Consider the following 13,754-nt stretch of genomic DNA (forward strand, 5'->3'; position numbering starts at 1 on the left):
CATATTTATTTATTTAAGTAGTTACTGTATCGATTTGACATTAAATCATTGAATCTCAGGCGGGACCATTGGCTACATTTAGGACCGGTGTACTGTACAGTGTCTCTTAACCCATTCTGAATGGGAACCCATGTTGGTGTTAGCATCATGTTATGCTTTAGCTATTGAAAAATAGCAGATCTACAAGCTCATAGCGCGCCACCGAGTGGCGCGCTACGAGCTTGTAGGTCTGCTATTTTTTGAAAAATCGAAGAACGACTGACATTTTTAGAATCTGATCTCAGGTCAGAATGGGTTCATCAGACCAGTGTGTGTCCAGTGGAAACCTCGTATGAATCTGATCTCAGGTCAGAATGGGTTAATGAGTTGGTTTGTACAAGCCACCCACGGACACAAACCTTAATGAGTCCAGAGACACAGCAAGTCCAGATTCCTGTAATGGGCTTAAATACATGCATCACAGCATCCCAGAGATGAAGTAACTATACGACTTCTGGAACACACACACACACACACACACACACACACACACACACACACACACACACACACACACACACACACACACACACACACACACACACACACACACACACACACACACATTGTCAGCTGTGGACTTTGGAGTGAAGAGGAGCGCTATTTATGTGCGTGTGTGATTGGGCCTTGTCATCCATAGTGCTAAAACCAGCAGACAGCAGGTGTCAGAGAGAGAGGGCGAGAGAGAGAAAGAGAGATTTTTTTTCTCCGGCATGACAAAGGCAGTGCCAAAAGATTATGTTTTCGCCCCTGTCTGTGTGTGTGTGCGTGTGTGTGTGACAACGCAGAACCAAAGGCGATTTCACTTTGATTTCACTTCCATGCACACATGTAGGCCTACACATAACATGGGGAAACTTATGTTTAACTTGTGTTGCAGAAAACCATATCTGTGTCGTCACTATCTGGGGTAGTCATCGCCATCAGAACACTGATCACCATTATGCCCCCCCCCCCCCCCCACACACACACACACACTTTCTTTTTAAAATATATATTTTTATCCCACGATTTTGTAACCCATTTTTCACCCCTGTGTCAATCATCTAATGTGATCCTGGGCTCTACACACCCTCCACCAACCTAGTCCCCATATATGGGGGACAAGGGGAGAGCAACGGACTTGAACTCATGCTTCCTTCATGCCTGAGTGTCCAAGTTGCTCCTTTACACCTGACAGGGGGGAGTTTCCCTGGTTGGACGTAGCGCGTGGAAGGAACACGTTATTCCAACCAGTTCCTTTCCCCTCCATCAGGCGCCCCGGCTGGCCAGGGGGAGGCAGTTTTAGTGACCAGGATTAATGCATGTTTTTTGTGAGGGTACCTACCCTAGGGGACACGGGGAGAACTCCACACACACACTTTCAATCAACAAAGTGGGTTCCTTGAGGGGGTTCAAACTTCAAATGGACCCTAGGTCCCCACAGATCTGTAGCTCTGAGACTTATGGGTGCATTTCCATTTGTACACTCTCAAAGTGAACACGAGTCATCACATTCACAACACAATGCAGTGCACAGAAACAGGGAGAGGTAGCCTATACATTATACCTCCTGGCAGAGATTTACCCTCCACTGATCGCACCTCTCCATAATAGTAGCATTAGGCCATTTTTGTTTTACTGTAAATGTTCATGTGTTATGTAATTATACTTATCATTGCAAGGTGTGTGTGTGTGTGTGTGTGTGTGTGTGTGTGTGTGTGTGTGTGTGTGTGTGTGTGTGTGTGTGTGTGTGTGTGTGAGCGCGCTGAGGGGGTGGGAAATGACGACTGATGGTGATGGATAGAGAGAGGAGAGAGAGAGAGTGGGAAACGTAACAAGTGAGCTAGAGAGAGAGAGTGCCAGAGTGGGCGTGGGGGGGAAGGGGAGGGGGAGGGGGGGCTCGTGTCTACATTGCTTGCTTCGCGGGTCCACCTCTCACAGAAAAGCAGAGAGGAGGAACTGCTGTCACACCAAAGAAACCACCGTCACACACACATACACGCACACACGCAGTGGTGCTGCTGCTACAACAGACACATAACGGACTGCAGATTGCTTCAGCAACCAGGTAGGATTTACAACACACTGCCTAATCATGAAATAATGTCGTTAAAGTAAAGCTGCGTAAAAGCCTCGGTCATCATCATAGTTAGTGGGTAGTATATTTAATCAGCTTTTAGTAATGTGCGCGGGCGCGGCGCGCTGTTGTTTGCGTGGTTGTAGTAGGCTAAGTTGTTGTGCTTCTAATCTAAATGCTCCGTCACAGTGCACTGTGAAGGATGGACGCCGGTATAGCTAATAAAACTTCACTTCAGCACAGTTGAACTGTCGGGCTTTAAAACAGTGACGGATCAAAAGAAACACACATGGACGTTCTTTAATTGAAACTAAGTGGAGTCAGTGAGTCATGTCAGTGAGTTGAATTGATTGATTGATTACTATATTAACAGTTTGCTAGGTCTGCTATTAAAAAGGAAGAATCCAAGAAAGCCTGCCATATTGGCTTGTTTTTATTGCGGTCCTTTTGTATAGCCTACTCAATTCATGAAAACGCTGCATACATTATAGGCTATAGTCTACGTCAACTGTCAGTTTGATTCTCTGGTGAGTCTCGTCAGTATTTGCAGTAAATATGCCAGCAGCCATTGCGTCCATAATGCGTGTAGGGTGCTGCTTGTGTGCGTCCAGTAGACTGGTTTTTTGATTGATTGATTTGACAGTTTGCAGAATTACAGTACATTTCAAGCACAATGACCCAATGAAGCATTACACTTGTTTACAAGAGGGTCCACCTTGTTCAATTCATGAAATGGTAGTGGTTGTCAGTCCAGTAGACTGGTAGTGGTTGACAGTCCAGTCCAGTAGACTGGTAGTGGTTGACAGTCCAGTAGACTGGTAGTCCAGTCCAGTAGACTGGTAGTGGTTGACAGTCCAGTAGACTGGTAGTCCAGTCCAGTAGACTGGTAGTGGTTGTCAGTCCAGTAGACTGGTAGTCCAGTCCAGTAGACTGGTAGTCCAGTCCAGTAGACTGGTAGTGGTTGACAGTCCAGTCCAGTAGACTGGTAGTCCAGTCCAGTAGACTGGTATTGGTTGACAGTCCAGTAGACTGGTATTGGTTGACAGTCCAGTAGACTGGTAGTGGTTGACAGTCCAGTAGACTGGTAGTGGTTGACAGTCCAGTCCAGTAGACTGGTAGTCCAGTCCAGTAGACTGGTAGTGGTTGACAGTCCAGTAGACTGGTAGTGGTTGACAGTCCAGTAGACTGGTAGTGGTTGACAGTCCAGTAGACTGGTATTGGTTGACAGTCCAGTAGACTGGTAGTGGTTGACAGTCCAGTCCAGTAGACTGGTAGTCCAGTCCAGTAGACTGGTAGTGGTTGACAGTCCAGTAGACTGGTAGTGGTTGACAGTCCAGTAGACTGGTAGTGGTTGACAGTCCAGTAGACTGGTATTGGTTGACAGTCCAGTAGACTGGTAGTGGTTGACAGTCCAGTAGACTGGTATTGGTTGACAGTCCAGTCCAGTAGACTGGTAGTCCAGTCCAGTAGACTGGTAGTGGTTGACAGTCCAGTCCAGTAGACTGGTAGTCCAGTCCAGTAGACTGGTAGTGGTTGTCAGTCCAGTAGACTGGTAGTGGTTGTCAGTAAGGTGAAGAGCTCCAGCAGCAGGAGGTCGTTTCAATTCGGTCTCTGTGTAAAAATAGACCCTGTGTGTGTCAGCCTGGCCCTGGTGTGCAGGGACTGTAATGCGACACACACACACACACACACACACACACACACACACACACACACACACACCAGACCGCAGGGGGTCTTGCAGCCCCTATAGTAGCTGCCTGCAAGGCTGTCATGCCACAGCAGGAACCCTGCACACAACATGCCACCAAATGTAGGGCGCCTATCTCACCAGACAGTGTTTGATCTGAATCTTTATCCCCTATGGATCCAGATGTCAGGTGCATGACACTAAACTGTACCACAGGCCCACGTGACCAGTTGTGGGTTGTGGTAAAAAAAAGTGTGAAAGAAGAGAGTTTTATTAACTTCCGCTGAGTCAACCTTTATTTTACCCTTTGAGCCAGTGGTCTTCTCATCTCAAACGATTTTCACTTCAAGGACCCCCACATTGATGAGGGTATCTTGACAGACATCACTTTGAGAAGCGATTAGACATTCGACTTGTAGTTGCTGCACAACTGATGTTGCATCAATAAAACAAACCATGCACAAAAACAGCAACCAGCGAGGCTACATGATCAGAAGTTATGTCATAATGTTCATATAATGATAATAATAGGTCTCTGGATGTACTGACTGAACATGAAAATGTAGCTGATTAAAGCCTATAATTTATGCACTCAAGCCGACTGCAAATCAGTCTTTGAAAGCCCTTCTTCAAAGCACAGTGAATGAATACAGTGCACAATGTTTAGCATTTTCACTTTGGATCTGAGGAGCTGCAGCCAAACAACACAAACAACGTCCACTTTTCTAGAGAGATACGAGACAACAGATCAAACATCAGGCAGGCTGGCTTTAAGGGTACCAAATAAAGAACTAATATGCAAGGTTTATGAGTGAGGACAGGAGAGGAGAGGCTGGTTGGCTGTGACTGTCCGTTGATGATGTGTAGCTGGCTCCTAGCCTGCCTCTGGCCTTGGATCAGATTAGAAAATATATCTATTCATAACCGACGTTCCAATATCCGATGTCTTGCTCATGTAGCTTAATTGAATAATCAAGAAGCAGTTTTTTTCCTTTTTTCCCCTCATCAACGAATCACAATGAAAACATTCTCTAATAGATTAGTTTTTTCGACCAAAATCGATTTGTGTGATTAACAAGTAAACTGTAACAGGTTCAATACTTTGTTGTATTGGTGGCATACATACATACCCGTCCTTAGTGAAAACAGATCTACAGTATACAAGCTCACTGTGAGCAGGTTATTCTTTTCAATGTTATTATCAATCATAATCAAAGTCAAACATTAAATTAAATAATCGTGCTACTGATGTCTTTGAAGTCATATTATCGCCTGATGTCTTTGAAGTCATATTATCGCCCGATGTCTTTGAAGTCATATTATCGCCTGATGTCTTTGAAGTCATATTATCGCCTGATGTCTTTGAAGTCATATTATCGCCCGATGTCTTTGAAGTCATATTATCGCCTGATGTCTTTGAAGTCATATTATCGCCCGATGTCTTTGAAGTCATATTATCGCCTACAGGCCTAGATCAGAGTCAGTGGCCGTGCCTTGTTGTTATAGTGGCTGAGAGGACAGAGAGTCAGTGGCCGTGCCTTGTTATAGTGGCTGAGAGGACAGAGAGTCAGTGGCCGTGCCTTGTTATAGTGGCAGAGATGGACAGAGAGTGAACTCTTTATCATACCAGACAGAGGCTGCATGGCTCCATGGCTGGATTAGTGCCGTGTTAACAGCAGGAGGCTACTGGCGCTTTGGTTCCTCATATAGAACTATTATAGACCACATTATGATCATCCTACGCAGGAGGATGCAAATATTTCACACCACACCCCTCTCTGCCTCTTCCTCGCCTCTCCCCCCCCCCCCCCCCCCCCCGGCGTTGGCTGACCACCATGTGGATTAAGACAGACAGCAGAAAGCTGTGTGCGTGTTTGTGCGTGTGCGTGTTTGTGCGTGCGTGTGCTCTGGGCTGGGAGATGTGGAGGGATGCAGCAGATGGATGGTGATGCAGCAGGTAACTGGCTGCTCTCTGCCTCCCCGCCATCCGTCATATGCTAATGATCGTGTCACGCCTTCCCTCCCCAGGAGGCCGGAAGCACGCACGCACACACGCACGCACACACACACACACACACACACACACGCGTCACACACACATGCATCACCCCACTTCACCTCTAAATCCCCAGCAGACCTCATTCTCACCCCTCTCCATCCTCTTCTCCCATTCATCTTTTTTTCCTTCTTTACACCACCACTGTGTCATCATTCTTCTCTCTCTCTCTCTCTCTCTCTCTCTCTCTCTCTCTCTCCCTTTCCCTCTACCGTTGCTGCAGGTTATATTGCTGCTGCTGCTGTGCCGTAAAGTAAAGTAGGCCTCCTCCTAGTTTAGCATAATGGACAGAGTGGGCAGAGTAGGAGCCATCCATCCCGTTCCCTCCGCTACCGTAGCATAGTGTTGTGTCTCTGTGGAGATGCTTATTTCTGCATCACTCGGAGAGGCAGCTGAGCTGAGCTTGCATAAGTCCTTTCTGCAATGAATGTATCGCTGCCTCAGACCGCTCCGAGGAAGGGCAAGGCAAGGCGGTTTTATTTGTAGAACAGTAGTTTTCAACCCTTTTTGTTTATTCGGCATTTGAGCCGAATGAAATAAACGCTAGGTGTAATAATGTTAGAGTCCACAGAAGTGAACCTTTCATAGCCTGTTTTCCTCAACTCGCTGTTTTCTGCAAGACATTACTCTATAAGCCATTTCTCCAAAAATGTCAATTTGAAGCTATGATGATTCCCTGCTTTCACATGACATGAAAAGACACGAAAATGAACAAAACAAATCAATGACTTGGCCTCGGTCAGAATCAGACATTTGTCACATTTGTAGAATGGGCCTTGATGCGTTAACCCATTCTGAACGGGAACCCATTTCGGCGTTAGCATCATGTTATGCTTTAGCTATTGAAAAATAGCAGATCTACAAGCTCATAGCGCGCCACCGAGTGGCGCGCTACGAGCTTGTAGGTCTGCTATTTTTGAAAAATCGAAGAGCGACTGACATTTTTTTAATCTGATCTCAGGTCAGAATGGGTTAATCAGACCAGTGTGTGTCCAGTGGAAACCTCGTATGAATCTGATCTCAGGTCAGAATGGGTTGAGGCTATGGATGGACGGCGGCCTGCCGTTACCTCCAGTGAGGTAACAGCAACAACACAGTCTTATGGGAAATGGAGCTGGTTAGCGTCTGAGCTGAGGTACTGTTGTAGGCTAGCAGATTCCTCAGATCACACCCCCCCCTTACGGGCATACCGTTTAGCGTTGCTGTTGCCCCACTTCCCACCTAGCAGTGGTTTAAAGTAATATTTACTCAAGTACTGTACTTAATAGGTACAATTTTTTAGATATTTGTACTTTACTTATACTCCAAACGCAAATATTGTACTTTTACCCCACTACAATTATTTGACAACTTTAGTTACAATTACTTTGTAGATTTTGATTATTATTACCAGTGTTGGGCAGTAACTAGTTACTAGTAATATATTATATAAATTAATAATTTAAATATTATATAATCATAGTCACCAATCAGCCAAAAAGGCTATAAAATAAAGCAGACCTTTTAAATTAAATGTTTTCAACAAAACAAAAACATTTAATTTAAAAGGTCGAGGGAGATTGCGGCTTTATTTTATAGCCTTTTTGGCTGATTGGTGACTATGATTATATGATATTTAAATTAGTCTTGATTCCAAGTTTGCCCAACACTGATTATTACAAAACATAAATGAACCACTTCAGACCATATATACATTTAGGCCATTTGAAAATAGCCGAGCTACAAGCTCACACAGCGTCGCGAATGTAACATATTGCATCATCGCGATGCGACACATAGTGAGCCTTGTAGATCGGCTATTTTCAAATGGGACATTCTGCATAATGAGTATACTTTCTACTTTTGGTACTTTTAAGTCAATTATTTTGATGCCAACACATTTGTACTTTTACTCAACTAAAAAGTTGAATACTTGATACTTTTACTTAAATAAGAAAAGTGATTACTTTGTCCACACCACTGATGATGTGTCCTCGCTGGAAGAAGCAGTTGTTCCCTGAATCTCTAAGTGGACGAAGGTCGGAATGCCATTTCCTCTTTGTGCGTGTGCGTGTGTGTGTGTGTGTGTGTGTGTGTGTGTGTGTGTGTGCGCGTGTGTGTGTATGTGCGTGCGTGTGTGTACTGTGTGTGTGTTTGAGTTTTTGATCTTCTCCATGTTTCCCACCACGGGGGACGGGGGTCTCAGCAGCATGGCATTCTGGGAATATCAGTGTTGGCTGGGCGGATCGGATGATCCCCCCCTCCACCCCCCCAACAAACCCACCAACAAACCCACCCACCCTCCACCACAGCTGTTGTTTCTAAGAAAAGATCTAGGCAGGATCCAAGCTGTACCCACCACACACACACACACACACACACACACACACACACACACACACACACACACACACACACACACACACACACTTCACAGCATGTACCCTGAGACGCATGGACAGCCCCACCGCCACATCTAAGCGCAGACTGTATATTATATACGGTGTATAATGTAGCCTATGTTATGTATATGTTCCAGACAGTCATACAATATGCACTGGCACAATTACTGCCCGTTACATGTAGTCTAAGCTGTAAATAGCAGCCATGCTAGGGGACAGGCAGGGGAGACATACAGACAGGGGACAGGGGAGACATGCATTGCAGGGGAGACAGACAGACAGGGGAGACATGCAGGGGAGACAGACAGACAGGGGACAGGGGAGACATGCATTGCAGGGGAGACAGACAGACGGGACAGCGGAGACATGCAGAGGAGACAGACAGACAGGGGACAGGGGAGACATGCAGGGGAGACAGACAGACAGGGGACATGGGAGACATGCAGGGGAGACAGACAGACAGACAGGGGACATGGGAGACATGCAGGGGAGACAGACAGACAGGGGACAGGGGAGACATGCAGGGGAGACAGACAGACAGGGGAGACATGTAGGGGAGACAGACAGACAGGGGACAGGGGAGACATGCAGAGGAGACAGACAGACAGGGGACATGGGAGACATGCCCAGACAGCAGTATGCTGCTAATGCGGGTGAATGAAGACACGCACGCACGCCTGGCTTGTCTATTACTGTATGTCACGGTCTACTACCAGACAATGGTTCGGGACACCTTTTTGGGGTCGCGGACCCATTTTTATGGGTCACAACTTAAGTATACCTACCCCCCATTTCTTTCTACTTTCTTACATTCTTTGAGGGGAGCTCCAATGTGTCTGGCTTTGGAAATTATGTCATACGGCAAACGTCTATGGACTTTTATCGTTTGTTTAGGGCACTGAACATGGGCACCATGTGGCAGCCAAGTCTATGGACTTTTAACGTTTGTTTACAGCAGTTAAACATTACCAGGCGTCCCTCACTTCACACAAATGTGATTTCTTTTATTATTTGTGGCTTGTGTTGTACGGCGGTCCTCGAGAGCATTTTCCTGTGTCGTTGTCTGTGTTCACAGTTTGTCGTTCTTTATTTTTTTAACCGCTACAGGCCTGCAGAGAGAGAGAGAGAGAGAGAGACTACAGGACTGCAGAGAGAGAGAGAGAGAGAGAGAGAGAGAGAGAGCGAGCATCAGGAGGAGAGGAAGGATAATTGGCTCTCTCGCTGCCCAGTGGGAACATGGGATATATGACCTCATCATTCACCTGTGAAGCTTTCCGACAGTAAACTACTTTGAGATACCTAGGTACGACACACACACACACACACACACACACACACACACACACACACACACACACACACACACACACACACACACACACACAGGAAAGCTTTCAAGCCTTAGTTATGACTCAATGTATCTTAGCCTTTTGAATGCATGGCCTTGTTTTTAAAATGTTGCCTTGCCTTTACAGCGTGCATTTATTCTTTATTCTTTATTTATTCCCCCGTTCCGACCAGTCCAGGAGGATGACTGACGTGATCGTAGGAACCATGGACGCCCCCCCGAAAGCCCCCACCCCCCCCACGCCATGTCTGCATCCCACCAAGGAGGTGGTGGAGGGGGAGGGGGAGGAGGGGGAGGAGGGGGGTCACCATGACAACAGAAAAGTGGAGGAGCAGGTGAGAGCCACTCTTAGTGTTCTAAAATAAATCACTGGTTCACACCCACTGTGTCGGGACACATTTGTGGGTCGCGGACACATTGTTATTATGGGTCCCCTTATTTTTTTGTTTTTCCTAAATTTTGTTTTTAATTATTTTTATTTTTCAAAAACATTCCCAAAAAAAGCTAAACTTTACGTGAATTAATTAACAAAATCCAAAGATTTATTTACAGTAATGTCATGAAGAAATGAAAGAAAAATCTTAAGAAATTAGAACAAATATTTAAGAAGTAGTGAAAATAGCAGATCTACAAGCTTGTAGAATCTGCTATTTTCACTAGTTCCCGGAGCGAATATCTAATATCTGTTTTTGGGTCACGGGCTGAAAGGTTTGGCCACCACTGTTCTAAATCCAGAAACAGTTACAAAAACAGTTTTCTGGAGAAAAAAAAAATCTGTTAGTATGATGTCGATTCTTGTAGAAGATTGTATATCTGGTATCTTTCCGGTTCATAATCCCTAAACCTCAGTCCCAATATGGATCATTTCCTACTCGTAAACCTAACTACCCTCAAATCATAAAAACAATAAGAACAACAAAAACTGTTTTAGACAAAACAACCATTTATTTTGTGAGGACCAGGATAATCTGTTTCTAGAATTCTACTTAGGTTCTGGGGTCATTTGGCCCCACAAAGTAGTAACACGTGCATGTACGCACACACGTACAGTACGCACGCACACACACACACACACACACACACACACACACACACACACACACACACACACCTACAGTATGCACGCACACACTAAAATGTGTCTTCTTTATTACACAGAAGCACTGCAACCCGATACAACCAAAGAGGAAAATGAAGGTAAGCTTAAAAAAACACACCGATTATATAATGTGTGCTTATTGTTACACCTGCTTTGAGATGACACTGCATGTGTGTGTGTGTGTGTGTGTGTGTGTGTGTGTGTGTGTGTGTGTGTGCGCGCGGTGGGCGCTTTTCAGCCTAAAGGAAAGTTGGTACGGAGCAAAGCCATATGTGAGGACATGCAAGACGGCCAGGTAATACACACACACACAAGCACACATGCACGCGCGCACACACGCTCACACACACACACACACACACACACACACACACACACACACACACACACACACACACACACACACACACACACAGCATCATAACCGTCTCTTATCTTCCCCACACCAGGCCTCTGTGGAGGTGCATAACGTTTTGAACGGTTGCCGTGACGATGAGGACGACGGGGCCGTCTGTAAGGACGACGACAAGAGCAGAGAGACAAAGAAACAGCTGTCCAAAGGTGTGTGTGTGTGTGTGTGTGTGTGTGTGTGTGTGTGCCTCAAAATTGTACTTAAGTTCAGTACTTGAGTAAATGTACTTCGTTACATAATCTTTGGCAGTGGTGGAAGTCCGGAATTCAAAATGTAATTACATTACACGTATACGTACAAAAGTATTGGCATCAAAGTGTACTTAAAGTACCAAAAGTAAAAGTATTCGTTATGCAGAATGTCCTATTTCAAGTATTTCATGTGTATGAAAATCTTTTGAAAATAGCAGATCTATTACATATCTGTTCCAGAGCCCAGCCTAGAGTACACAGACTCCACCGGCATTGACCTGCACCAGTTCATAGTGGACACGCTGAACAGCAACCCACGAGACCGCATGATGCTGCTCAACCTGGAGCACAACATGGTCGACTACATCAACAGCAACAGGTCAGTGCGTGTGTGCTTGCGTGCGTGCGTGTGTGTGCTTGCGTGCGTGCGTTTGTGCTTGCGTGCGTGAGTGAGTGCATGAGTGAGTGTACACTTGTATTTAGTCTACTTGTGATCAGGCATGATAACGATTCACTCAACTCACTCAACGATACGATTCGCATATATCATAATTTATTAAGCAGAAGTTTATTTTCCAGACAAATGGTGGAAAAGTCATGCATAACATAACACAAAAATGTGTATTCAACTACAGTGCAATATCAATAGTATTTTGGAGCCCAATGCATAGGACATTGAGGGTCCTTGAAAAATAACACGGTTGAGAATATATATATATTTATATATATATATCTATCTATCACTACAATATACATACATGTTGACATCAATGCACCAGAGGGAACTGGCATACATACATACCGGCTGTTATTAAAAAGCTAAATGTGCTCTAATTTGCATGTGGAACATTTCCCAGACTGTATACTGTATCACTGTCCCTTCCATACTTAACTTTGTGAGAGGCTGGCTCCTGCTCGACAAACTAGGCCAGCTGTGTTTGTGCGTGTGCGTGCGTGCGTGAGTGCGTGCGTGCGTGCGTGCGTGTGTGCGTGTGTGTGCGCTTGTGCGTGTGCATGCGTGTGTGTTTGTTACCGGGTGTGCAAAAGTTGCACTTGGAGTTTAAAAAAAAAGTACCATCAATCTCTGTCCCCCACACTCTCAGCTTTCTCACACTCTGGCCCACTTTTCCTCTCAGCCCCAACTCTGTCTCCTTCCCTCATTCCCAACAACACATTGAGTGCCAAGCAGGGAGGCAAATTGAAATTGGGTCCCATTTTTACAGTCTGACCCGGGGGACCCGGGGATCGAACCCCGACCTCCCAGTTTCAGGGCGGACACCACAAGGCCACTGTCTGGTCCTCCTACACCTGTCCTACCATCTCTCTGACCTGACATACTCCCCTCTGCTCCCCACTCCCCTCCGCTCCCCAAGACAGTGGCCTTGTGGTTAGAGTGTCCGCCCTGAAACTGGGAGGTCGGAGTTCGATCCCCGGCCGGGTCATGCCAAAGACTGTAAAAATGGAACCCAATGCCTCCCTGCTTGGCACTCAGCATCAAAGGGTTGGATTGGGGGGTTAAATCTACTAATCAAATGATTCCCGAGCGCGGCACGGCTGCAGCTCACCGCTCCTTGGCTGCGGCTCACCGCTCCAATAAGAGACGGGTCAAATGCGGAGAAGAAATTTCACTGCGGTAACGTGTGTGACAAATCGTATGGCTTTGACTTTGACTTGACTCTGCTCCCCTCTGCTCCCCACCCCTCTCTGCTCCCCACTCCCCTCTGCTCCCCTCTGCCCCCCCCCCCCCCTCTGCTCCCCACTCCCCTCCACTCCCCTCCACTCCCCTCTGCTCCCCACCCCACTCCCCTCTGCTCCCCTCTGCTCCCCACCCCACTCCCCTCTGCTCCCCTCTGCTCCCCACTCCCCTCTGCTCCCCACTCCCCTCCACTCCCCTCTGCTCCCCACCCCTATCCCCTCTGCTCCCCACTCCCCTCCACTCCCCTCCACTCCCCACCCCACTCCCCTCTGCTCCCCTCTGCTCCCCACCCCACTCCCCTCTGCTCCCCTCTGCTCCCCACTCCCCTCTGCTCCCCACTCCCCTCCACTCCCCTCTGCTCCCCTCTGCTCCCCTCTGCTCCCCACCCCACTCCCCTCTGCTCCCCTCTGCTCCCCACTCCCCTCTGCTCCCCACTCCCCTCCACTCCCCTCTGCTCCCCTCTGCTCCCCTCTGCTCCCCTCTGCTCCCCACCCCCCTCTGCTCCCCACTCCCCTCTGCTCCCCACTCCCCTCTGCTCCCCACTCCCCTCTGCTCCCCACTCCCCTCTGCTCCCCACCCCTCTCTGCTCCCCACTCCCCTCTGCTCCCCACCCCTCTCTGCTCCCCACTCCCCTCTGCTCCCCACCCCTCTCTGCTCCCCACTCCCCTCCACTCCCCTCTGCTCCCCACTCCCCTCCACTCCCCTCTGCTCCCCACTCCCCTCTGCTCCCCACTCCCCTCTGCTCCCCACTCCCCTCTGCTCCCCCACCCCTCTCTGCTCCCC

At 47.3% G+C, this 13,754-nt stretch overlaps 1 protein-coding gene across 4 annotated transcripts in view; it reads left to right on the forward strand.

Moving 5' to 3' along the window:
* Positions 1-1,934: 1,934 nt before the first annotated feature.
* arpp21 (cAMP-regulated phosphoprotein, 21) overlaps positions 1,935-13,754 on the forward strand; it is a 28,052-nt gene continuing 16,232 nt past the window's right edge. For 3 of the 4 annotated variants that reach the window (XM_080787502.1, XM_080787504.1, XM_080787505.1), the window contains exons 1-7: positions 1,936-2,089; positions 9,333-9,528; positions 9,747-9,908; positions 10,732-10,770; positions 10,911-10,967; positions 11,122-11,233; positions 11,516-11,654. In XM_080787502.1, the coding sequence (XP_080643628.1) occupies positions 9,756-9,908; positions 10,732-10,770; positions 10,911-10,967; positions 11,122-11,233; positions 11,516-11,654 (500 nt within the window). In that variant the 5' untranslated portion in view covers positions 1,936-2,089; positions 9,333-9,528; positions 9,747-9,755. Of the gene's footprint in view, positions 2,090-9,332; positions 9,529-9,746; positions 9,909-10,731; positions 10,771-10,910; positions 10,968-11,121; positions 11,234-11,515; positions 11,655-13,754 lie in introns of all 4 variants that reach the window. The other variant, XM_080787503.1, reaches the window with a different exon arrangement.

The sequence above is a fragment of the Protomyctophum bolini genome (assembly GCF_963924005.1).
Source record: "Protomyctophum bolini genome assembly, chromosome: 17".
Lineage (NCBI taxonomy): Eukaryota > Metazoa > Chordata > Actinopteri > Myctophiformes > Myctophidae > Protomyctophum > Protomyctophum bolini.